The sequence below is a fragment of the Rhipicephalus microplus genome, chromosome 1 (genome assembly GCF_043290135.1).
Source record: "Rhipicephalus microplus isolate Deutch F79 chromosome 1, USDA_Rmic, whole genome shotgun sequence".
NCBI classification, from domain to species: domain Eukaryota; kingdom Metazoa; phylum Arthropoda; class Arachnida; order Ixodida; family Ixodidae; genus Rhipicephalus; species Rhipicephalus microplus.
In genome coordinates, this window is record NC_134700.1 from 261976905 (window position 1) to 262000237 (window position 23333).

The following is a 23333-nucleotide window of genomic DNA, read 5'->3' on the forward strand; positions in this document are numbered from 1 at the left end:
TCCTCGAAATAGACGGACCGCCGAGTTGCGCCATTGCCGCGTCCCGCAGAGACTCGTTTTCGGGTCACGGTTGCTGTTACGTCGCTGCTGTAGCGCTGGCTGAGCTACTGGTTGAAAGAGAGAGAGAGAGAGAGAGAGAACTGTTTGGTAGTTAGCGTTCGTCTGATGCCTAACCGAGGAGCCGACGCCGTAAAACAGCTACGAATAAATTTATGTTCGCGGAAACAACGCTCCGGAGTGCTTAGCTGAAGAGATGATCCGCGAGCTCCGAGCCCGAACCGCAGGTGCCTTTTCGCGCAGTCAGGTGACCCGACCGCTCTGCCCTGTGGAAACCCGCTTCTCTGTATTCTTGGCGCACTGAAACTGCCGCGTAGTGAAGGCTCGATGTTCTTTCCATCTGGGCAAGGCACGGGAGAAAAATCTGTGCGGAGTAATTATTGCATGCTTAAAAGGCTGTTTCTATATAAAGTACGAAAAAAAAGGGAATTGTTCGAGAAGCTTGTTTTCTGTATTGTATACAGAACATATAAAACCGACATACAGTTAAGCCAAGGGGGACATGGGTGACATTATTCGTCGTTTCTTGGCTGTAGTGTAATGATGCTCACATAAAATGAAATGTATTCAAAATGAAGAAAAACAACCCTTTCAGTTGGTGGTATCCGAACCAACGACATTGTTGTGAAGACCGTTAAGATAAACTCCGGCCACGAATAAAAACAACATAAAAGTAAGACGTTTCGACTCTCGGGCGGGAACCTTGTTCGCGAAATGTTGCCTTGTTCACACAAAAAAAAATTGTGATTAAGGGGACCCTGCAACACTTTTTCAAGCAGCCATTGAATAGATTCACTAAAGAAGCAATTACCTCACAAATTCACCGCCGCAAATATTATTCAGAATCTGTCCAGTAGGAAATCGCATTCTGTCTTCTCTCGTCCTGACGAATGCGCTGGAAGCTAAGCAGGAAAGAATGGCGCGGGAAAGGAAAATACGTCACGCGCATCGTGGCCTTGAGAACATTTTCTCTTTCTTTTTTTTTCGAATACGCGGTTTTTCAGTGCGACCGCGCGCGCACGCATGGACGTTATACTAGGGCCGCCGCGGTGGCCCCAGTAACGACCGAGTGCACCATCCTCAAGTCAGCCGATGACGAGTGATTTTTGAGCTTGTAGCGTCGTTTGTCGAGAGAAGGGAAAGGAATGTTAGCTGACTTTGAGAATGTATTGTGAATTCCAGGCCGCGTGCCGCGCGCCATGTCTCGCGTGTTCTCGAGAGCCTTGACTACCAATCGTCAGCGTTTTCTGATCCTCCTCAAAAGATATTGCAGGACCCCTCTAAAGCTCCCGTGCGGGAGCCGAAACGTGTTGCTGTTATATTGCTTTTATTCGTGGTCGGTGTCTTATTTGTATTCGTGTCTTTTCCGGACCAGACGGGCTCCCGCCCAACTATCGGCTTCAACAAGGTTGTAGTTTTGAATCCGACTGACGGGAGGAAAATTGTGGGTTTCGATTCAACCGAAAAAGACAATGAGTTTTACCCCACTTAAATTTCTTTCTATTTAGGAGAGAATTGTTGTAGTGCGGTTAAGAAACCACGAACAATGTGCCCTATGCTTTCCTCGAATTAATTTCCTTTTGGTTTATTAGTTCTTTCTATAGAAAACACACATATTCTGTTCCAGTGCGTAAAATAAGCTAATTAAAGCGAAAAGTTAAAGAAGAAACTATAGCAAGTATGCACCGACGGCCCCTCACATAAAAAAAAATTACTTGGACCATGGCCTGAGATGCATATTCAGAAAAATGCGAACATCTTCCTGACAGACTTCTTAGTGGTGACAGGAATGGATAAGCGCTAGTGATACACAGCTAGGGGTTGAGATATGTGAAATGATGTGTTAGTGCTTATACTGAAAGTAGAAATAGAAAGGTGTGCGTGCGAACATTTTATGACAGCGTCAACTGCTGCAAGCAAACTGTACATTGGCATGTTATTTCAACTGGTTTTAGTGGGCTAACATGTCGTTTTTATGTTTTTTTGCTTTGCTGATTGTTAACTTTGGGTACGATTCCGTATGCTTCTTTTTTCCTTGCAGAACTTATCGACATGGAGTAGCCGAGGTAATATGGACCTCAACCTCTTTACAGCAAAACAGATAAAACAGAACAGAACACAATCTTTATGTGCATTTTTTATTTTCTTGAACTTCCCTCATTGTTCGCTTATTGTAGTTATACATCTGGTATTCCTGATCCACTATCTCTTTTACAACAGAGGAAGAAGGAAAATGGGAGGAAATGCAGAGAAGCTAGCTAATGCACCTAACGGTATCATTCTTCCTTGCATTGTAGATAAAAGTAGACAGACCCAAACGTGGTATAAGGATAAAAAGTTTGAAAATAGAAATAGTATAATAAGATGCATTCGCTAACTTGGCGTAGTGCCCCTCTTGGTAGCAGTAGCCAACTTTACTTTTTTTTACTTTTATATCTGTGACCATTGATGTTTTTGTTACAAGCAAACAATGGTTCGCTTCAAACAGAAATGTTCAATACGTCTGAAAAGGCAAAAGTATAGTACGTGCCAACGGTACGGTACGCCAGTGCATCTGGTTGGCCTGTTCGTTGACTTGTGTTTCGAAACCCGTTCTCGAGCCCCAATCTATTTTGCACAAACGCGATGCCTGTGATACAGTGGTGAATTCAATAAATACAGTGCAGTGGCTGCTTTTGCTGATAACTCTGCATTGATTCAGGCACATGTTTACATGTGACTGCACTCTAAAAACTGCGGAAGGTATCGCAGCAGTAAAAAGGCGGAGTTATTCTTCAAAGTGTTCTACTGTCGCAAAACATCAGAAAGAGTGAAATTCATTTTCACTCTCTATGAAATGAGAGAGCGAAACAGCTTGCTACACTTCCGTTATTTGAGCGAGTGAAATGCCCCTATACTCTTCAGGCATGAGCGAGTAAAACGCGATTATACTCCTGCCCTTGATTACTTTTAGATGCGTCGGCACACCACGAGTGATTAGCAATACCTAATAACCACACATATATATGCAGTAAAACGTACTGCATTTGTTTGTTGAGGCGTTAGAGATGATTAACGAAATAAAAGCGTTTCCGGCGCGCGCCAGTGAATTTCAGCGCACTGGAAGGCACTTGTAACTCTTAATATCCACGTTTTTTAGCTTTAGATCTATGTAGTGAAATAAGCGAATACTATATTATTCAGTCGGTCACGATCGTAACACAACGCGAACGGCTATGACATTCTTCCTATATAATAATACTCATGTTTTTCGCTACGACCATCGCACACGGGCGATGGTGCCGCAAGGCTAACGTACTGTACAGCTATAGTGAAGTATTATAGCTTTAGTCGTAGAAGGTGAACAAGAATGACCGAAAATATGTCCAAGGGGGTGAAAAAAAACTAAATTGTTCAGTGTACACTGCAGAAGCGTGATGTTTCGCACGCAGGAATGACTAACCATTTAGCCAGTCAGTTCAAATGACGTTCATATAATCGGTTGTGCTAACATTCCTTTTTCTACTGTAAAAAAAAAAAAAAAAACGTGCCGTATAGGCGTTCTAATCTCACGAAGCACCAAACAAACACAGTAAACACATTAGCTACAGTCCGACTGGTTTTGAAAAGCGCGGAGACACTCAAATCTATGAATCTAAACAAGAAAATGCAGACAAGTCACCGGCATTACTTATGACATGAAGAAATAAACGCCCGTTAGCCGTCTGTTATCGTGGTGAGCCAGCAATCGGAAGTGCGTCTGGAGGTTGAAAGTTCGAGTCCCACACAGTCATGTTTTTTTTCATTTACTTACTTTTTTGTCATGGTGTTTGTATTTAGCTATATTTACAATCCGCGCGTGCGGGAATCCGTCAAAAACAATTAAAAAGCCCAATTTTGGCTGAAGTTCTGCTATTTTTTTTTTTCGTGAGGTGTACTATTACTCGCTTCGATGAGCTCATGCTACTCTGCTTCGGGCAGCGTTATGTTACTCTGTTGAGGGGAGTGCTTTGACCGGTTCGGGGGAATCACTGTACTCTGCCTCAACAAGAGGTGACTTACTCTGGAAAAGAAAGTGAAATATGAGACAAGAAAGTACTCTCCCAAAAAGAGTGCCCAGCTCTCTCTTAGTTTTTAGAGTGTGTAGATGAAAACTAGACAGCACACAGAAGCCATACAGCACTTGGCATGCCGTCAGATTCTCTAAAACAAATAAACAAAAAGGAACATGTTCGAATGAGTCTAGAAAACAGAACATGGAAAACATTGGACATATAAGCCAAAAACATTTGTAGCGAACCATCAGGACGGTGTGTTTAGATGGAAGTGATGTGCGGATGCTCTCACGCTTTGACTTAGGTGTCCCATTAAATCATCTGAAGAGGTCGCGTATCTTCAGCAATTTCCCGCATCTTGTAGCGTTCGGGCGTCATTCTACGTAACTATAACATTATTCGGTATAGATACAAGCTCGACTGACACGTGGATACATGACCCGTGGAGCCCTTTTTTAGGGGTGAAGCTCTTAAAGGCGTAGGTCTGTCCACCTGTTGTATGTATGTTCGTGACCGCCTATAGTTCCACCTTGCTTGTTTGCTTGTCCATTTTATCCTGGCGCAACCCGCTATGGCGTATCGGCCATGAAACGAACGGTGCCTTGCTATTTAAAAGGAAATGTTCATAATTTCGAAATGTTAAAAAAGTCCCACCTTTGCCAACTGCCCAATACTTCGCCCTTGCAAGCATCCCACTACTTCCTATCACGGAGTCACCACTCCACCGACCATAAAGCAAATGCTGTTGAGAAGTAGCCAATATGAAATGCAAGATAGTCGTGTACTTGTATGCAGGTGCGCGTTAAAGAACCATAGATTGTCCCACTGTGTTCATTCCTTGTTTGTACGTGACCGCCTATAGTTCCACCTTTGCAAACTGCCCACTATATTCGTACTCGCAAACATCCCACTACACTTCAACACCGATCCATCACTTTACCGACCATAAAGCCGTTATAATGAAGAGGCATCGGAAGTGACGTATAGCTACCACTTATGGATAATAAAATCATTTGTATAAATATAAGCAGTGTTTGTCACGTATTTCATGATGTAGTGGACAATATTCGCGAAGGGTTCGTGGTTTAGCGATGAAACCCTTCAGCGCTTCGCCCCACTCATCATCATTCAATGCGTGGATATGCTGTGATTTTTTTTCCTTCTCAGCTGTCATTACAAGTTGCCGTGTTTCCCCAGATCTCGCCACTGGAAACTCGTTCGCCGTGGCCCACGCGCAAATGCTTTTTTATAACGACCCGCCGCAAAACACCACGAGCCTCCGCAAGAGCCGATTTCGGGCGCTTTCCGGCTCCCGCTGTATACAGGGTGTCCCACATCACTTGAGCCAAGAATTCGAAAGTGAAAGACACTTCAGTGACGAACTGAACCAAACGCGTACTATACTCGCACTAGCCTGTAGGTACTCGGGCTATTTTTTTATTGCTCCCCATACAAATTAATTATTAATTTTTTAATTACTTCTTTTTTAATTATGGGCTGGAAACCCAAAATATGAACACTGAGATGTAGATCACTCTCAGAAACCACCGACAAAATTGTTTCCTATAGGATACGTCTAGCGCTGTTATTTTTCCCGCGTTGTAAAAAAAAAAAAGCTTATAGCAGCACTATAGCAGTGCGCTCGCGGTCCGTCACGTGGCTTCTTTGCACATTTCGTGGGCTTTTATTACACCGTGGAAAAAATAACTGTGCGAGATGGAAACAATTTAGTCGGTTGTTTCTGAAAGTGCTCTACATCTTAGTGTACATATTTAGGGTTCCCAGCCCATAATTAAGAATGAGGTAATTAAGAATTAATATTTAATGAGTATTGGGAGAAATAAAAAATAGCCTCAGTACCTACAGGCTAGTGCGAGTAGTATGCGTTTGGTTCAATTTGCCTCCTAAGTGGCTTTCACTGTCAAATTTTTGGCTCAAGCTATATATGTGGGACACCCTGTATCGCCTTCGCATACAATGCGGCATCTATCACTGCGTTTCCCAGATGCGCAACACCGTGTTAATTTCCTCGGCGAGTATTACACGAGCGCTTGCATAAATGCGCGATCGGTTCTCTCTCTCCTTTTACTTCGTTAATTACGCTCGACAGGTTTCTATGGAAACCTTTCTGTAGCGGCTTGGTGCGCGGCTGTTGGCTTCGGATTGTTTTTCTTTTTCTTCTCCCTCCTGTTTTGTTTCAGACTGAATGTTCTACGAAGGCAGCACCGTATACTTGTTGCGTGAAGCACTGATTACGTGACCGAAGTGCTAAATCCGGGTGCTCTAAACCAGTTTGTGTGAGGGTTTGTATACGGTTGCTTCGAGAAAGTCCCTTTTGGGTCGGTGTTCCCGACCTGTACAGGTGAACGCACGTGCAGGGTGTTTGCGTCATCGTTTGGTAACGTCATTGACGTCACTGTTGCTGTTAATACCAGGGGCAGTGCCTGAATTTATTTTTTATTGAGAGTGAAGGGAGGATTGGGGGGCACCCACGATATTTAAGGTATTTGACGTAGGTGGAGTGGGGCACGGGGAGTACGTGTTATGGTTTGAACGTATTTGCTCTTGGAGGCTAGGGCTGACGCTGAAGAAAACAAATAAAAAAATATATGGTGGGCAAACGCTGCTCCCACACCAAATAAAGCAAAGCATACGGCAGCTGTTTTATTGTTATTTTAGTTTGAATATGTATTCGCAATCATTAAGTGAGAAATTTCACGCAGCGTAAGGACGCTGACAGACGTGTTATCGCCTAATGCATTTTTGACAATTGACATACGTACATTTTTACTGCGGTTATTAACGAATGTAGCAGTTCTGGAGACAAAATGATTGGGGGACCTTTAAGCTTTGCCGTTAAGGGTTGAAAGTGATATTGATACCCCGTCCCTTGTACCTACTTCAAGTACTTAGTACACGAAATCTTTTTCCAACTTGCTTTCTCCAACTTGCTACACAAGGCACGTGTGTGCCTTGTGTAATTGATGACCGTCTTTAAACCATGAAGTCATTATGACAATCGCACGTTCTGACGCCCGATGACAATGCACGCTTGTACCATGCGTTACAACTACAATGTTTCGTGTTGTATTGTGAAGCATGTATACAGGACGCGTGTGTTTGTAAGTTACTTTCACTGTGTTTCCAAGCAGAGGAAGTTATCTTCTCTGCACTCACGAGCAGGTCCGTGGCTGGGTGGTGGAGCATCCGCGCAAATCACCCAGGTTCGATGCCCGCTCTGACGAAGGAACTTTTTATTATTTTATTTGCATTTTTATCGATTTTTCGGTCACACACAAGGTGATTGTTCGCTCACAAGGACGCCGACACCGACGCTGGAATTTCTTCGAAGCGAGCTCTTTAATGCCGTCGCGTTAATACATCAGTTCTCGTACCTCTCATATACTTAATTATGGCGCGCGAGAAATGCAGCCTCGTATTGGTTTGCATAGACACGAAAGGGCGAAGTTTCAGAAACAGAGTTATCATCTGCCTTTTCCTTTCTGTGCGTGGACTTGCGTTTTACTTCATTGTATTGTCGAAGTGCGGCTTGTTCCCATTACGCGTACAATGCTGTCGTCTTATTCCGTAAAAGGGCCAGCTTTGTCCGTTTCCTCGCGGGTCTAAAGACCCTCGTTGCCCGCGGTGCCAGACACAGGGTTCTTTTTGTTCCCTTCTGTTCCAATGCCCTGTCGTCTTCTGCGTCGTTGTCAGCGCACCCCTTTCACTGCCGCCTCTTTCCTTCTCTCTCTCTATCTCGAACACAATGCGCTCCCAGGTCTCGCAGGAGCGCGATAGAGCGAGAGACACCGAAACTGCTGGCACAGCCGGCGCACCACCTACGCCGGCGCAGCTCATAACAGCAATCATCGGCACGCACTGCGCCACGGCCAGTGCGGGTTGCACTGGCAGCCGTTGTCACCATGGGGCTGGTTGTTGCTCAACCGAATACGAGCTGTCCCGCCTGGGGCCTTCCTTTCCTTTCAGTGGCTTTTCTGCGGGGCACACATCACACACACACACCCCACGGCTGGTTGACTTCGTCTCCTCCACCTCTCTCTTCTCTCCCCCATCAGTGTTGCGCGTTCAGTGAGGGCCATCGTTGCCGTGGTTGCGAGGATGGAGAAGCTCATCCTCCTCCCCGTCATCCTCATCCTCTCCCACCCGCGACGCGCACGCACTGCGCGTCGTCTCCTTTCGATTGCCCCGCGGGTGCAAGCGGGCGCGTGTGTGTGTGAGAGAGAGAAGGCTGGGGGTGAGGGTCTCAATTCCCCCGTTTGAAGGCACTACGCCAGCGTCGCGCCTAGCGTAACGCGGAGGCCCGCCGCCTCTCAGACGACACCGTCGCGCACGCACAACGCGGACCCTTCCGAGTCGCGCCGGCCGCGGCTCCCGTGCTTCTTGCTCGCACCCTTGAGAAGGACTGCATCGTAGTCGAGATCGCCGACTGCGAGTTCGGTGGTTCTCAACGCTGAACACCGGCTGCCTCTGAAACTGCCGCCGTTACATATTTTTGTTATAATTTCGAGTGTGGCGCAGTGTTTGCTACACACACGGTGCGCGTAGCCTTACGCCGCCTAAGCTTGCATCGCGCTGTGGATGTATACCGGGCTCGTTTTTTTTAGGCGGCCCGCGGTGTTGTTCGACGTGTTGTTTTGTGACGCGCTGTCCGGTGCGGTGTTCCTTACCGGGGCGCCGTATTGTGGTGTACACCTGTGCTCGGGAGTGAACTGAACTTCCCCGAAGTTTCTCCGTTAAGTGTGGAACCTTGTCCGGTACAGAGCCTGGAGCGGCCAGCCACTGTAGATCGATTACCGCGGAATACGACCAGCAACTAGTCGCCGGAGTCGTCGCCTCGGCTGCGCCGAACATCGGCGAAAACAGGAGCCATGTCTATACGATTACCGAGGTTAGAACGCTGTTTTTTTTTCCTTCGTTGATGGTTTGCAATTTAGTTAACCGCACTTGATTTGTTTCGTTTACTAGCTTATTCCTTCTGCGCTCGTGTTTTTTTTTTTTTCAGGGCCATTAGCCGAACTTAATTCTGTCGCATTATGGTCCGCTTAGTCGAACACGCTTGTGAGAGATGATGTAACGTTTTTTTTTTCTTATCTGGTAGTAATAAAAAAAAATTGCCCAAAACTGAACAGAGAGGCAGGGAAAAAAAATGAGTTAGTAGTGAATTGCAATTGTAAGAAACCGGCAGTGGTTGTACTTTGTCTTCCTTGAACGAGGTATCTTCCTTCCCCATTATATACATGTGTCAAGTCTATGCTATTCCGCCTGTTCTTTTCCGCCTCGGTGTTACACTAAAGTTTCGGTGCTCCTCTTCCGACTTTAAAAGTTGCGCGTTTGATCGCCGTCGCGGTGGTCATACTTTCGATAGAGGAGCCAGAGGCCCGTGCGATGTGCGATGTCAGTGCCCGTTAAATAACAACAGGTCAAAATTTCCGGCACCATTCACTATGACGTGCCTCGTAATCACATCGGGGTTTTGCCGCGTAAATCCCCGGATGTTATCAACCATTTTGGTTCTTTCCTCTTGTCCTTATAACTGGCAGGGAGCAAGGCAGCGTGACGACGAAACGACGAAAACGAACGATAGCTGTCAGTGCGATAACAACCTGCCCCGTGCAGTACCACTTAATTATTAATCTTCTCAATCCAGCTGGCCTGTACCACTACTTGTCTCACTCAAAAACGTGCTTCGAAAGAAGCACTACGTAGTCGTTTAGTGAATGCTGACACCATAACATAATTTGCAGAAAGGAAGGAAGGGACGAAGAAATGAAGCAATTGAAGGGATGAACCTTCGCAAATGCGTCTGCTAGAGCAATAAATGGGGTACATAACTGGCACTTGTTCAATCGGCTGAATTAACGACGCCTCCATGAGAACCAACAGATAATGAGGTCAAGCAAGATTTAGGTTTTGTTTTTTCAGCGTTATCGGGAATGTTGGCAAAAAAAAGTGTGCTAAACTATAGCCAGCGAACGGGTATAGTTTAGCACACTTCTTTTTTTTTTTTTTTTGAGAGTGGCGCTAAGTAACATTCCCAGGTTTACACGCGCAGAAGTACTCGATAAAGTGAACAACGGGATGACCGCCGGCATGGCTCACTTTGCCTTTGACGCATTTCCCGAAGGTTGCAGGTTCGCTTCCTGCCGGCGGCAATTTGTCCTTTCGTGCACTTTTAACTTCGTCTGATTTATATCATAATGACTACAAACAGCGTCGCCTATACTTCGCTGTAGGCTTCATTGCCTGTCGGTTTTCGTTGCGTCTAACAAAGAAGAACAAGCCCTCATATATTCACCATCGTTTGCTGATGACAGCTTCCTAATTTCTGACAAGTGCGCGCCGGGGCTGAGCTGTCGACACTGTGCGAGCCAACGTCGTGCTATAGCTCCACGAACGTGTTTACCCGCTTGCCCGACTACTCGCCACGCTGGCTCAGCGGGTGCTGAGTGTTTTTACTGTCGTCACTGGATGCACTCTCAGGACGACTCCATTTATTGCCCAATCTTTATTTATGACGCACTACGGTCCTTGCAACCACTTGGTCTCGGCAATCCCCGCCGATTATGCACTCTCTCTTGTTTCTGGTAGGTTTATACGGCATGGCCTTAGAAAAAAAAAATAACTTAAGACATTCCGCGCGCCTCTTTTTTATCATGGCACCTGGGCTTTTTGACGTAGAGTGCTGAGGAGGTTTGCCGAGAACACAGTAAACGCGCCTCTTACCATCACTTGCGCTTAATCCCTCTGAAGACTGTTACCCTCGGCAATGCTTTATGGCAGCGGGTAGCACAGCGAACTTCGTCGTGAAACTGCTCCCCTGGGGCACCGAAAAGTGCTAGCTGTACTCGTTCGCGGGGTTTCTTTTTGATATATATAGGGACACACTGAGCCTTCGATGCGATAAGCGTCGAACTGGTCGCTGCAGGGCTCAGAGCAAGGCGATGACAGAGCGGTGGAATAGTTCACGCCAGTTTCCCAGGCCTATAACAAGGCGGTGACAGAGGATCGAAAGGCACGGATAAACCTGAACGAGTTAAAGAGAGCGTTATAGGGAGAAGAAGAGAGAATCACGTGAGTGGTTCTAAATATCCTCGTTGGTTCCCGCCGTTTTGCTATGTGAACGATAGAGATGTGGACGACTATACTGCATACCTCTATGGGTCCCCTCCTTGCTTGGCACTTTCTTTTCCCCATCATGGGTGTGTGTGCAGTGTTCTCCAATAGATTAGTAGGGGGGAGGGGGTAAGTGTAATCAACCCCCCCCCCCCCCCTTGTTTTTCGGCCAGGAAAGAAAGCTTCGCAAAGGATGCGAAATCGAAAGTGAAGTGACGACGTGCTGCTCACAACGGCCTGCTATTGGTCGCCAGATTTTTCCGGGGGCAAAGATGGGGAGTAAACAGTTCTTCGAATAAGATATCAGGTGTCGTCACTCGTCATTATCTTAAAAAAAAAAACGAATACCCGTAACCCTGCGCATTAAGAAACGACGTGCAAGGTGTCCGTCCCCTTGTGGGAATGTATCAGTAAATGTATCTGCGTAAGTGGCTAGAGGGGGGTCCTTGAGCATACCAATGTTCGCCATGTATTAGCCTGCCTACGATTTCGCCTGCTTCGCTAATTGGGCGCCCGTTGAAGGTGTAAATGAAAGTGCCGTCGCCGCTGCTGTGTGCTTGCGCGACGCGCGTGGAGGCTGATATGCGCGAGAGTGGTTCCTGCAGCTCGGCAAGTCGGGAGTAATTAACGCTGAAGTCCCCGCGCGACCGCCAGTGAGGGGCACCTGCTCAGCGCTATACACTGCGTCCGAGCACTGCGTCCCCCCTCCCCCTTTTTGTTTGTTTTTCCCGCGAGCGCCGTTCTATCTTTCCATCTCCTTCACGCGCGGCGTGTTTCACCTGTCACGAACGACTTCGCGCCCTGTTGCCTCGCGAACTCCCCCAAACGGAGCTGGCTTCGAGAACACGTGGTGCGTCTTAGGCAGGTGGACCCTGTAAAATAACCAGTTGGGAAGTTTCGAAAACAATTTACGTGCTAGTTTCACTTTTGTGGGAGCATGAGGCGCAACCGAGGAACCTAAAACGCAGGTGGCTGTGCTGTACATGAGCCAGATTTCAAGCTACTTTCTTGCTTAGATGTACATACATGTTCTCTACCTGGAGTAGCACGTCAGGTGAATAGCCAGGCTTTCATTGCCAGCATCTCGTAAAGTGTTTTTATTTATTCATTCAAGAAGCTGGAAATAAAATTAATAGATAAACGTTTGATGTGTGGAACACTTGAAGTTATAAACCCTGCAATGAAACCCAGAGGGAGTATAGCTACGAAACTAAAAATATGGATCAAAGCGTGAAAAGTGCCAAATAATTGCCAGAGAAAGACGGGAAAAGCTGAGCTAGCCGCTGTCAGAGTACACGGATGGCTTTTTGGTGGCGATGCTGAGCACATTAGAGACGGTGCTTGCGTTAATGTGTTTCATACGAGTCACCGGCAGTGGTGACCCAAAAAGCTGAACGAACAATGTCCAACCTGGCATCGTTAGCTGAGGTGGGTAGTGTTCATTGTCTTCGTATTCACTCGCTCACACCAACGCATTCCTAGAGTAATTCTTTTTTTCACTTTAAGGCTACTCTTAACAAAAGACGCCTTTCACTGGCGAGTTTCGCGTCGTGAACGATTTTACCGCCCACCTCTTGTTCCGCAATTCGAACTCCTTCCCGAATGGTGCTTGCGGTTTCAACAAAGGGATGATTAAGGCGAGCGCACTGCGCGTTATCAACGGCGTCCGTGCATATCGTTTCCAGCCTTCTCTCAAACTCGGCTTCACCGAATAGCGCGATGACTTCGGATCCTCCCTCACCTTCACCTCCTCCTAAAGGCGTCGGCGGATCACGCGTTGCGTGACCTTTACGCCCCGGCGGCTTTCTGCCTGGATAACGCCGCGCTGGCCGAAGGCTTTCTGAAAACTCCGGAGAATTTCGAGGGATGCAGTTCTATGTCCCGGGGGTCGATACGGCGAGTAAGCGCGCGAGTGTTACGCAATAGCCTCTCTGCATGCATGCCTCACGCATAAATGATACATCGCAAATCTTGGGTGCTGCAGTGAACAATCCATAGGAGTCTTTCGTTGTTTTTTTTTCGTCTTGTCACTTTGGTTGTGAGAGTTTTACGGTTGCTGCGTAAAAGGCAGCCTTATCCACGTGCTTGTGCGATACGTGGGACGTGCCCCGGCGCGAAATTCGTGTTCGTTTTTCAGCGGTTCGCAAAAATGCGATCCGAAACTTTGTTCTGCGTTTATCGATCACTTATCAAGGCGAAATATGCCACGTGTAACACAACAAGTAACCGTCGGTGTTAAGGCGAATGATGCAAAAAAAAAATAATAATCGTCATTACGTGATGACGTGAACCTAAGCCTTCGCTCATCACGGCAGCACAAATAACTGAAATTCGCAACGTCACTGGGACGTCATCGCTTGGTGTCGTCACTTGATCGTATATAGGAGCGGGGGGGGGGGGGATCCTGGAGGCACGTGAGGTGCAGAAATATTGCAATGCTTGCGCCCGCAGAGATAGCGCAAGACCACGCTGCAGGTGTAGCTACCTTTCGGAGGCAATGAGGACCAATGCAATCGACTAAAATTAAGAGCAAAAAAGAAAAGAATAAAAGAGAAGATGGCTTCTTCAAGTTACTTTAAGCGAACGCATATCAGGGGCCGTGGATATTTTTATAATTTCGAGACGGTAACGAAGGTCACGACTTTTTGCTTTAGCTGAATGGTTGTGGGGTCAATATCCGGACTCACTGATCCCTGCGAATGACAAACCGCAAAAAAAAAGAAAGAAAAAAATTGCCCGCAGCTTCCCTCGGGGGAACACTGAGGAGGATGCGGACCATATAATTGGTTAACGGGGTGTTAAAGTGCGACTTACTTGGGTCGATGGCTAAATTGGTTAACGTGGTTGTGAAATGGGGTGTTAAATTGCGACTTACTTGGGTCGATGGCTAAATTGGTTAACGTGGTTGTAGGAGGGGGTGTTAAATGAGTGAACACGTACACACGTATGCGAAAGGGCGGCGCTGGCCGAAGGGACGTCGATCATTGTGTTTGTGGATTCGTTGGAATTCATTTCACCGCGACCTTGGACGTCGACGCGCCGTACAAACCAACCGACGAGCGGCAACTGAGCGAGCGAGCGCCGACCTTGAGTATATATACAGCACGACGGCGCATGCACTGTCAGCTGTTGAATGTTCTCGAAGCGCGACGCCACATGCGCGTCCACTGGAGAATCAGGAGAATTGTAGATGTCGAACGCGGTGTGTAGAGGAGGAAGGGTGCACAGATGATGGAGGAGTGAAGCGCGCGCGGTGTGTAGAGGAGGAAGGGATGCACAGATGGTGGAAGAGTGGGCGACGGCGCATGCGCGCGCGTCAGCTGTCGAATGTTCGAGAAGCGGTGTGGACGGCGCGGACGACGCGGACGGCGCACTACAAGGCGCGAGTATAAGATGCTCCGCATCTAAAAGAAAAGAAAAAAGCGTGTATATAAAGGGACGTGTTTTCACGATTAGAACAGTTCAAGGGTACGCCTATGTGGCATACGTGCCTGGGGATCGAAAATGCACAGTGCTGACAGTCTTTTGAGGCGCGTTATCGCTTCACATCATGTTGAAACGTCAGACTGCAACTATATATACGCACTTGGCGCTCTATATTTATCGGCGGTCTCTATTATGGAGTCATTCGTGAGCTATAGGGCGCAGCGGCTTTCAGACTTGAAATCGATCAATAGATGGAAGGTTATTTATAGTTCACGGGTCGCCTGGCCCGCCCGCGCAGTCAGCGCGTTGCGGGGCATCCCGGCGCGCTGTGGCTGCAGCAGCAGTCTTCGGCCTCCTTCTCTTGAGCCAAAAAAGGTCGAGGGGTCAGTTCATGGCCATTGCTGCCGTATTATTCGGAGGGCCAAAACTGAGGAGCGTATTCACATGGACGCTTATGTCCGTTAGAGCGACTCACGCGGGCAAAATTATTCTGGCATCGCCGACTGTGAACGGTATATCAGATCGCAAAGCGGAATGCAGGTTGTGCCTCGGGCGGGAATACGTCGTACGCGAATGAGATTCTGCCAAGTGTATTCGCGTTAATTAGCTGCTCGTTGCGTCCGAGGTTGCGCGCCCTGTTCATAAAGGGATTGAGTAAATGAGACCAAATATTGAATGATGAGATAACACGCGTGCTTGATTGAGGCTCTCTGCATATATACTTGCAAACCTCACCGGTTGCCCCTCCTCAAACACCAACGCAGAGCATAGCAGTTCGCAGATGCCTTCGCTGGTGATCTATATATGCGCCGTTTTCATGAAATATATCCGTTTTACCTACATCTCTCCCCCTCTCTGTTTCTACTCTGTCTCCCTCTCTGCTTGGAGGCATCATCTTCTGGCGCGAAACAGGGTATAATTATGTATGCGTGGCGTTTCGCACTGTCAAGAAGTCCAGTCATAGTCATAATATCTGTGGTTTAACGTCCTAAAACCATGATACGATTATGAGTCACACCGCATTGGAGGGCTCCAGAAGTTTTGGACCACGTCGAGAAGTCAAGTGAGCGTTAATTAAACGCATGTACCAGCGCGCCATAAAGTGGAAACATGAGACAGAGTGTAATAAGCGCTATGCTCTTTACACTCTGTCGTTCTTTCCAGTTTTACGCGCTGTTACGTATGTTGAGATGAACCAACTATAGGCCGGTAAGCAACTACCGTGAACCATGCGTTCAGTGACTCACCGCGGTTTTATTTTCCTGCGGCCGGTGCTCGATTGCTTGCCCGGAAGTCTCGGGATCGAATCCCGACCGTGGCTGCCGCATTTCGACGGACGCGAAATGCCGGAGGCCCGGGTTCGTTAGGCGCGCGTTAAATAACCTCATGCGGTCGAAATTTGCGGATCCCACCAGAACGGCGTTTCTCTCATTGTGCCATCGAGGTTTTGGAACTTAACGCTCAAACAATTATTATTTACTGAATCTGAAACGTTATGAATTCTGATGCGTAAGAACATACTTCCTGGGCTGCAGAAAGCCGCAGCGGGGCTTTGCGCGCGTGTCTTTTGCCGAATTTCAATGGCAGGTTCGGCTAAAGTTTTTCTGCTCCGTATGAAGTGATCCTATTCCAATGTCAGCTTGGGAGCAGCCGCGCAATCCGTATCACCACGGTCCGTTGGCTTAGCGGAGGGGGGGGGGGGGGGGGGCGGTCGTCGTTTATAGCCTTATACTTCTCGAACTTTTTCAGTTTTATATACACGCACACACACAAACATACGCGCGAACCTACGTGAAATAAATGTAACTAACCACCCCCCCCCCTGCCCCCCAAACACACACACTTAATCCTAACAAAACAAAAAATGCAGCTGTGATGTTGCCCCATGGTGTCTCTTGCTCCGTCGAAATAGGCAGAGAAGACGTCAAGTGTGCCTCCGTGGGGGCGCACGAGCTCCTTTCGCGGACTTGGAGACAGCGACCTCAGTTGGAGCGAAGCGCTCCGCTTGTAGGTCGACCGAACGCTCGCGATCGGCTATTGGAATTCGACGTTCTCCGCGCAGTCCGCCTTGCTTTGGTCGATAGCTGCAGTCCGTGTGGAATAACTATACCGCCTCAGCGCCGATATCGCGGACTGGCCGTGAGCTCTAGCTGTTAACGACTAGCAGCGAGGTTATTTTGGGTGCGCGCGTGTATATCATCGGGGACATGATTATACAAATTGATTTTTCTATTTGGCGCGCTGACCAGCTGGCCCCAGGGTCAACTTGCATGGCGTGGTGCGAGACTGGGCTGGCGACTTCCCTCGACGGGCAGGAATTTGCGTGACCGCGTCGATGAGGACGTCAGTAGTGGCAATACTCGAGAAAAACAAAACAAAGTGGTTGTACACGTACACGGACTTCCCTAATGAGTATGCGGGCACCTTGCCATATCAGAGCTGGCATCGAAAACAGGGACCTCACGCTGCGACAAGGTATACCACATGCATAAACGCAAATGAAACAAGGAGAGGGGGGGGGGGGCGATGCGCGTGACTGTGGTCGAACTTGCAAACAACGTATCTTCAAAGTTTTCTTTTTCACTCGGTAACGGTGGACCTATAGCCTGCACAGAAACTTGCTACTTGAACTATGCGCGAAACGGTTTGCGTGCCGAGTGCTTTCCGCTTACAATAGTTTTCTCGGGCACTTGGCAATGAGGCCTGTGTGTGTATATGTGGAGAACCAACCTGTTAACTGTGCCCTTGACCACGCAAAACATGACGTGGGGGGATGGAAAGAGCACACTCAGGGGTTGGTATGGGAAGGGGTCGGGTGCTGGTGCGTACGCATACCTCTCAAATCGCTGCGCTGTTGTCACTGCTGCAGCCCTTGGGTCGGCCGATAAAGATCGACGTTCGCGCGGTGGCAGCAGCTCACAGCTAGGATAGCAATTTACGTAATGGACGTAGTTTTTTTCAAAAAAAAAAAAATAAGAGAGCAACAAGAGATGGGAAGGTAAAGCGAGTCGTTTGCGGCCGATGTGCGGCGTTGTTGGTGGCGGTCAGCTTTCGTTCTCTCGCAAGGACACTGCAAGGGACAGCTACGGCTGCCTGCATGCCTTGCAGCTCGGCAATTCCTGGTCAAATGCCTTGAGAAAAAAAAAGACGTGTTTTGTTTGTTTGGTTACTTTCGTGCGCACTTTTCTCTTTTCAAGGCTCCCTTCAATGACTGCGCGGCTGGCCAAGCCGAGCGACGACCGTGTTGAAACAGCCTAAAGGGCAAGGTTAACACCTTCGTGAAACCGACGAAGGGAAGCGAGCCAACTCATATAGGAATTTCGGACTCACCTAGCGCGCATGACACCGCAACGTTTCACGTAGCTGTTTCTTTGTTTGCGTCCAATTTCGATTTCGTCGAGCCTCCGACGTGTCGAATGAAGTTCACCTGATGTCCTACGTAGGAGGAGGAGGGGGGATGTCTTTTGAGGAGGTTATGCAAGAAAATCAGGGCACTGTCTCGCGTGAGTGATTCATTACGGTGAAATTGATAGTGTCGTTTTCCTTATCTTGATTTTTTTCTTTGTGTAGTCAGCTGCTCTTCGAATGATCAATTCTTCAGTGATCAAAAGATGGCAACATGATTTGACATGAAAAGGCGTTCCGACTATATATAACACCTTGAAAACGTATTTGTAATGATCCAATGTATAATAACGTTCTTTCTCTCTCTCTCTTTTGTACTGGAGGTCTGTTTGTAAAAGGTTAGCTGCCACAGCAAGTACTTAACCTTTTAAAATCATGTATGTATTCACCCGGCTTTTGGAATATTTTTTTCACAAATGTGTGCGTACATAGGAGAGCTTTGTGTCGTGTGCGATACTTGAAGTTTCTTTTGATTAACGCTTATAAATGCGCTGGTTCGATCCTGCGGCCCGCGCATTTCGAAAGAGCCGAGTGGCCACTGTACTTACTGTGCGACATGAGAGCGCGAGAGCCTGAGGTGGTCGAAATTTTTCGTAGCCTTCCGCTATACGGCACGCCTCATAATTGTGTTACGATTTCGCATGTATAAAACCGCAGCAGTAAAACTAAAGCTAAAACAATGCATTGCAATGATTGCTCCGTTTCGAACAGACGATCGAACAGACAAGACATGCACTACACACAGCACTTATACAACCATCTGTAGCAAGCACACAAACAGACAAGATAACCTGTCTTGGCTTTTCTTGGATATTCAGGAGATTCGAGGATGCGCCGTACATCTGCTTGAACATGAGCGTCTTATGCCGTTCGGCAAAATGTAAGGCTTTTTAAACTTAATTTGAATTTGTTCATTTGCTTTGTGCGTCCTTGATTTTCGATAGCTTAATACGTATTTTTGCTTCGCATGGCGTTGCTGAAGGCGAAGTCGTGGGTTCGAGTCTAACTCTTGGGGCTGAATTCTAAATGGGCGGGATGTCTAAAAAAAAACGTCCGCGTTTAGAACACTAAGTGGTCAACATTGAGTGCAATGCTATAGCACTTGTGTTGATAAAATTTCAATTTCAGCAAATCAAAAAATACGAATTAGTATATTAATAGGTGGAATTCATCGACGGAAGAAAGATGATAGCGATGCAGGTAGCTGTGAAAGTCGTGTTTGCGGCGTATTTTGTCTATCATTACATGAATTTCGTCTATAAACGTTTGTGACGAAACCGAAATGTTGCTTCGTATTTTGTTCTTTCTAATCGTGCCCACACGACTGGCGAGCCGACCAGTTAGGTGCCATTCATTCAATCGTCGTGTGACCCTTCCCGCGAGCACTTGAATATATTGCGCCATTTCCTTGACAGATGATGCCTCTTGCCAACTTCAAGACTGCCGAAGACGCGACCATCGATTCCGGAGTCGTGACCTCTGCTTAACGCATGTTGCTACCACAACGTTCTTCTGAAGGGAAGGCATTAAAACAGCTCGTCCACTGCTGCAATCAACTTCTCGGCTTTGAATAACAACTCCTTAAACGTTCTTGTCTCTCCATGCGAAATGACGTGAGGAAGTGTTACACGCGTCAAATTTTGCCTGAAATATTGCGAAAGGCCCGTTCGAATCTTTTGTGGAGATGCCTGCTATATTGTTTGTGACTGCCGTATAGCCGTTAAATATCATAGTTATTCGAACGTTGAAGAACCCGAGGTGACCAAGGCCATTCTGGAGCGCGCCAATACGGTGTTGTGCCTCGGAATCACATCGTGGTTTTCGAATGTATACAGTCCAAGTGCTTAACTTTTTCTTCAATTGGACACGTGACTGGAAAACTGACGTGCTGTTGTGTATCGGTCATGGCGCTTGAGTATACCACTCCGAAGGTCGCGCGCGCTTTTATCTCGGGCCACAGCAGCAGCATTTTGATGGAGGCGAAAGGCTATGGAGTTCCGTGTGATTAGATTGGGGGGGCATGCATGCGGGGTTTGGACGTTAAACCCCACATATCAATCAATAAATCAGAATGCATGCATGCTGTAGGACCGAAGATGGCTAAATTTTCTGGGGCGCTCCACAAGGGCGCCCCTCATAAGTATGTCCTGCTTCTGGGTCGTTTTAAATCCAACGACTCTCGTTATTGTTACTCTATACCGGAAGTTTGCTAAGCGCCGGGTACGCACTGTCATTAGAGAGTTTTAGTACTGCGTACGCTGCGTACGTGGCGGCGTTGCGTACGTAAGGACGCCACGTTCTGCGTAGTGCGCATGCGCAGACCGTAACGCGCACGTATCGCGTTACGTACGCAGCTGCTACGTACGCACGCATGAGATGCGTGCGTGCGTACGTATGAGGTGATCGCGCCGCTCTCGAACAAATTCGCGACAGCGCGAGACTTCGTTTCGCAAAATGGCGGCATCGAAGGCAAGCACCGACCGGCTCTGTGGCTTAAAATATGGCCATAATCTGGCTATAACACTTGGATTGGCTCACATTGGCTGTCAACAACACGTGCTTCTAATTTGATCTACCAGATGACGCAACACGCTTCACGCTCGTTACGTACGCGGGTACTACGGCGTACTAAAAGCCGATTAGTGGCAAACGACGCCACGTAACGCAAGGCGCTTGCGTGATGCGTACGTAGCACCATTCCGCAGTACTAAAACTCTCCATTAAAGAAGCGTCCCGAAGTCTGTTCTTTTTTTTAAGCATTACATAATGCGTCATGTGTTCTTCTTCGCGCGCAAGTTACGTTTACGTTTTCACGGGCAGGTGCGAGATCCGCATTCCCGCATGTCTCTGGGCTTCCCTCTCTGCACGCGCAACTAGATGCATCAACGACGTCGAGCTCAGTTTCCGCGTGCGTCGATTTTCCGCGCGCCCGGTTGCAGAGCGCAGTTTCTAAAATAAAAGCTCGGCGATCGCCTCCCCTTGGCCCTGCATTTGCGTCACAAGACGCGGTGCTAATCCGGCCTGGCGCTGAGCCCGCCGACGCGGCTTCGTACGTGTGGCGCCTCAGTGATTCGAGCCTGTCGTTTGTCATTTAAGTGTATCGCGTGCCCGTGGCCCGAGGTCTTGCCAAGAAGGCAGACGCGAAACCGGAACGCAGTGGTGCAAAGGGAGAGAGAGAGAGAGAGAGAGAGAGAGAGAGAGAAAGCTTTTTTATTGGAGAAGAGAAAACGTTGCCGGCGTCCATAAAGGCGTCTATACATGCTAATATGCGTAGTGGGAAAGGATTGAAGACAGAAATGTCCTAGAATCATGACGGCTGGAAAAGAAAATAAAAAAGGGAAGAAAATTCACGATCGTGTATGTGGAAGTGAAAACGTAATGGTTGTGGAGTAAGTCACTTTACAGTTTATCAGTAAAGTTGATCTCCCCGGGGAACCTGAGCAAAACTTGTAAAGTGTGACGTTTCTGTGAGATAGGAGAAGACATAGGTTCAAGTATTTTCCCCAAGATCTTGCTCGGGAAGAAAACATACCTACACAAAAGAGCACCAGCAAGTGAAAGAACGGCGCATTGGAGATTCCGTGCGCGTATGTCTGCGAATCTGGCAGGGTCAATATATAGATGCGGCTGTGATACGCAGCCTCCATTTTATGCTTTATTCTGCCAGCTTCGTCCGTCGGATCTCGACGATTTGGAGCGAGCGCTAGATTCCATACTACGTATCATTAATGCTATGTATACCCGGATGAATGCTGTTCGAGAACTCGTTAAAGATATATACCCAACCGATACTACAACTCGTCTTGATTTCGATGCTGCCCCTGCTTTATTTTTATTACCGGCTCGACATATACATATGTACAAGCTTTTGCCTTCCGCCTCGTTTGGCTTCCGAATGGCTTGCCATTTTTACAGCGTCTGGTTTTGGGACGTTAAAACCCCACATATCGTCATTTTACAGCGTCCCCGCGCTAATCGCAGAATTTCGAATGCACGTTTCGAATGGCTGGCGGCGTGCAGTTTTATACCGAGCGACGTGGTTTCGCATCGCAAAACGCGCGCGGCGTACTGCAGTGCTACGCTGCTGAAGCGCGCGTGGTATTTTGCAACGCAGTGAGCGCTCCGCAAAAGTCTGCAAGGCGGCGAGCCCGTCCGTGCGTGTTCCGCAGACGTATACGTATACAGCGCAACGCAAGGCGACGTGGCGCTGCCGGGGCTTTTTCCGCGAGTGCGACGTTGGGCCGATCTTGATCGGCGTGATTCAACTATATGAGGCCGTTCTGTATTCGGGGGTCACGCTATACGGAATCGAGCGTCGCCGCCCAGGCGCCGCCTTCATCGGGTGGCGCGCTGGAGAGTATGCGTTCAGCTTGAGCGCGATTGTTCTGAACGCGGTGTTTTGTCGACGCCGTATATATAATGGTCGCGGTGTCGACCCACAACGCGACGGTGGTGATTCGCCTCTGCTTCTCTCAAGCTCTTTTCTTTCTCACAGCATTTATAAGTAGCACAGCGTGCACAAAATGTGTGGGCTCGCCGGCTCGCCGGGAGGAAATGACTTTTGCAGCGAACCGATAGTGCACCGATACTATAGCTCACGTGGCCGTGAAGCTGCGTTGACGCTCTGACATTTGGCCCCGCAGCGATGGTCTAGTGGCTGAGGTACTCGGCTGCTGACCCGCAGGTCGCGGGATCGAATCCCGGCATCGGCGGCTGCATTTCGGATGGAGGCGGAAATGTTGTAGGCCCATGTGCACGCTCAGATGTCGGTACACGTTAAAGAACCCCAAGTGGTTGAAATTTCCGGAGCCCTCCACTACGGCGTCTCTCATAATCATATGGTGGTTTTGGGACGTTAAACCCCATATATCAGTCAATCAATCGATCAATCAATCAGCGCTATAACATTTGATCCGTATGTGTGTGTTTTTTTTTGTTCGATAATTGCAGGCAAATGGGAAGGGCGGCTGCGTAGCTGCATACAGGAGTCGGCTCTGGCAATGCATAGAGTTAAAATGTTTTAGTGACACTTTCTTGACTCTGCACATACCTCCGCACATACATCTTTACGTGCATGTATACCTATCGCACACGTTGTAATGAGCATCACTTGATCGAAATTTCCGGAGCCCTCCACTATTGCGTGCCCCATATAGTCAGAGTGATTTTGGCAGGCATTACCGCACATATTATTATTATTATTATTATTATTATTATTATTATTATTATTATTATTATTATTATTATTATTATTATTATTATTATTCCTACCAGAGC

At 47.8% G+C, this 23333-nt stretch overlaps 1 protein-coding gene across 2 annotated transcripts in view; it reads left to right on the plus strand.

The window, feature by feature from the left end:
- LOC119187143 (sodium-driven chloride bicarbonate exchanger-like) overlaps positions 1-23333 on the plus strand; it is a 240234-nt gene that overhangs the window by 41396 nt on the left and 175505 nt on the right. The window contains exon 1 of one of the 2 annotated variants that reach the window (XM_075894113.1): positions 8523-9000. The exons of the other annotated variant lie outside the window; for it this stretch is intronic. Coding sequence (XP_075750228.1) covers positions 8981-9000 — 20 coding nt within the window. The 5' untranslated portion in view covers positions 8523-8980. Of the gene's footprint in view, positions 1-8522; positions 9001-23333 lie in introns of those variants that run through there. 2 annotated transcript variants of the gene reach the window in all.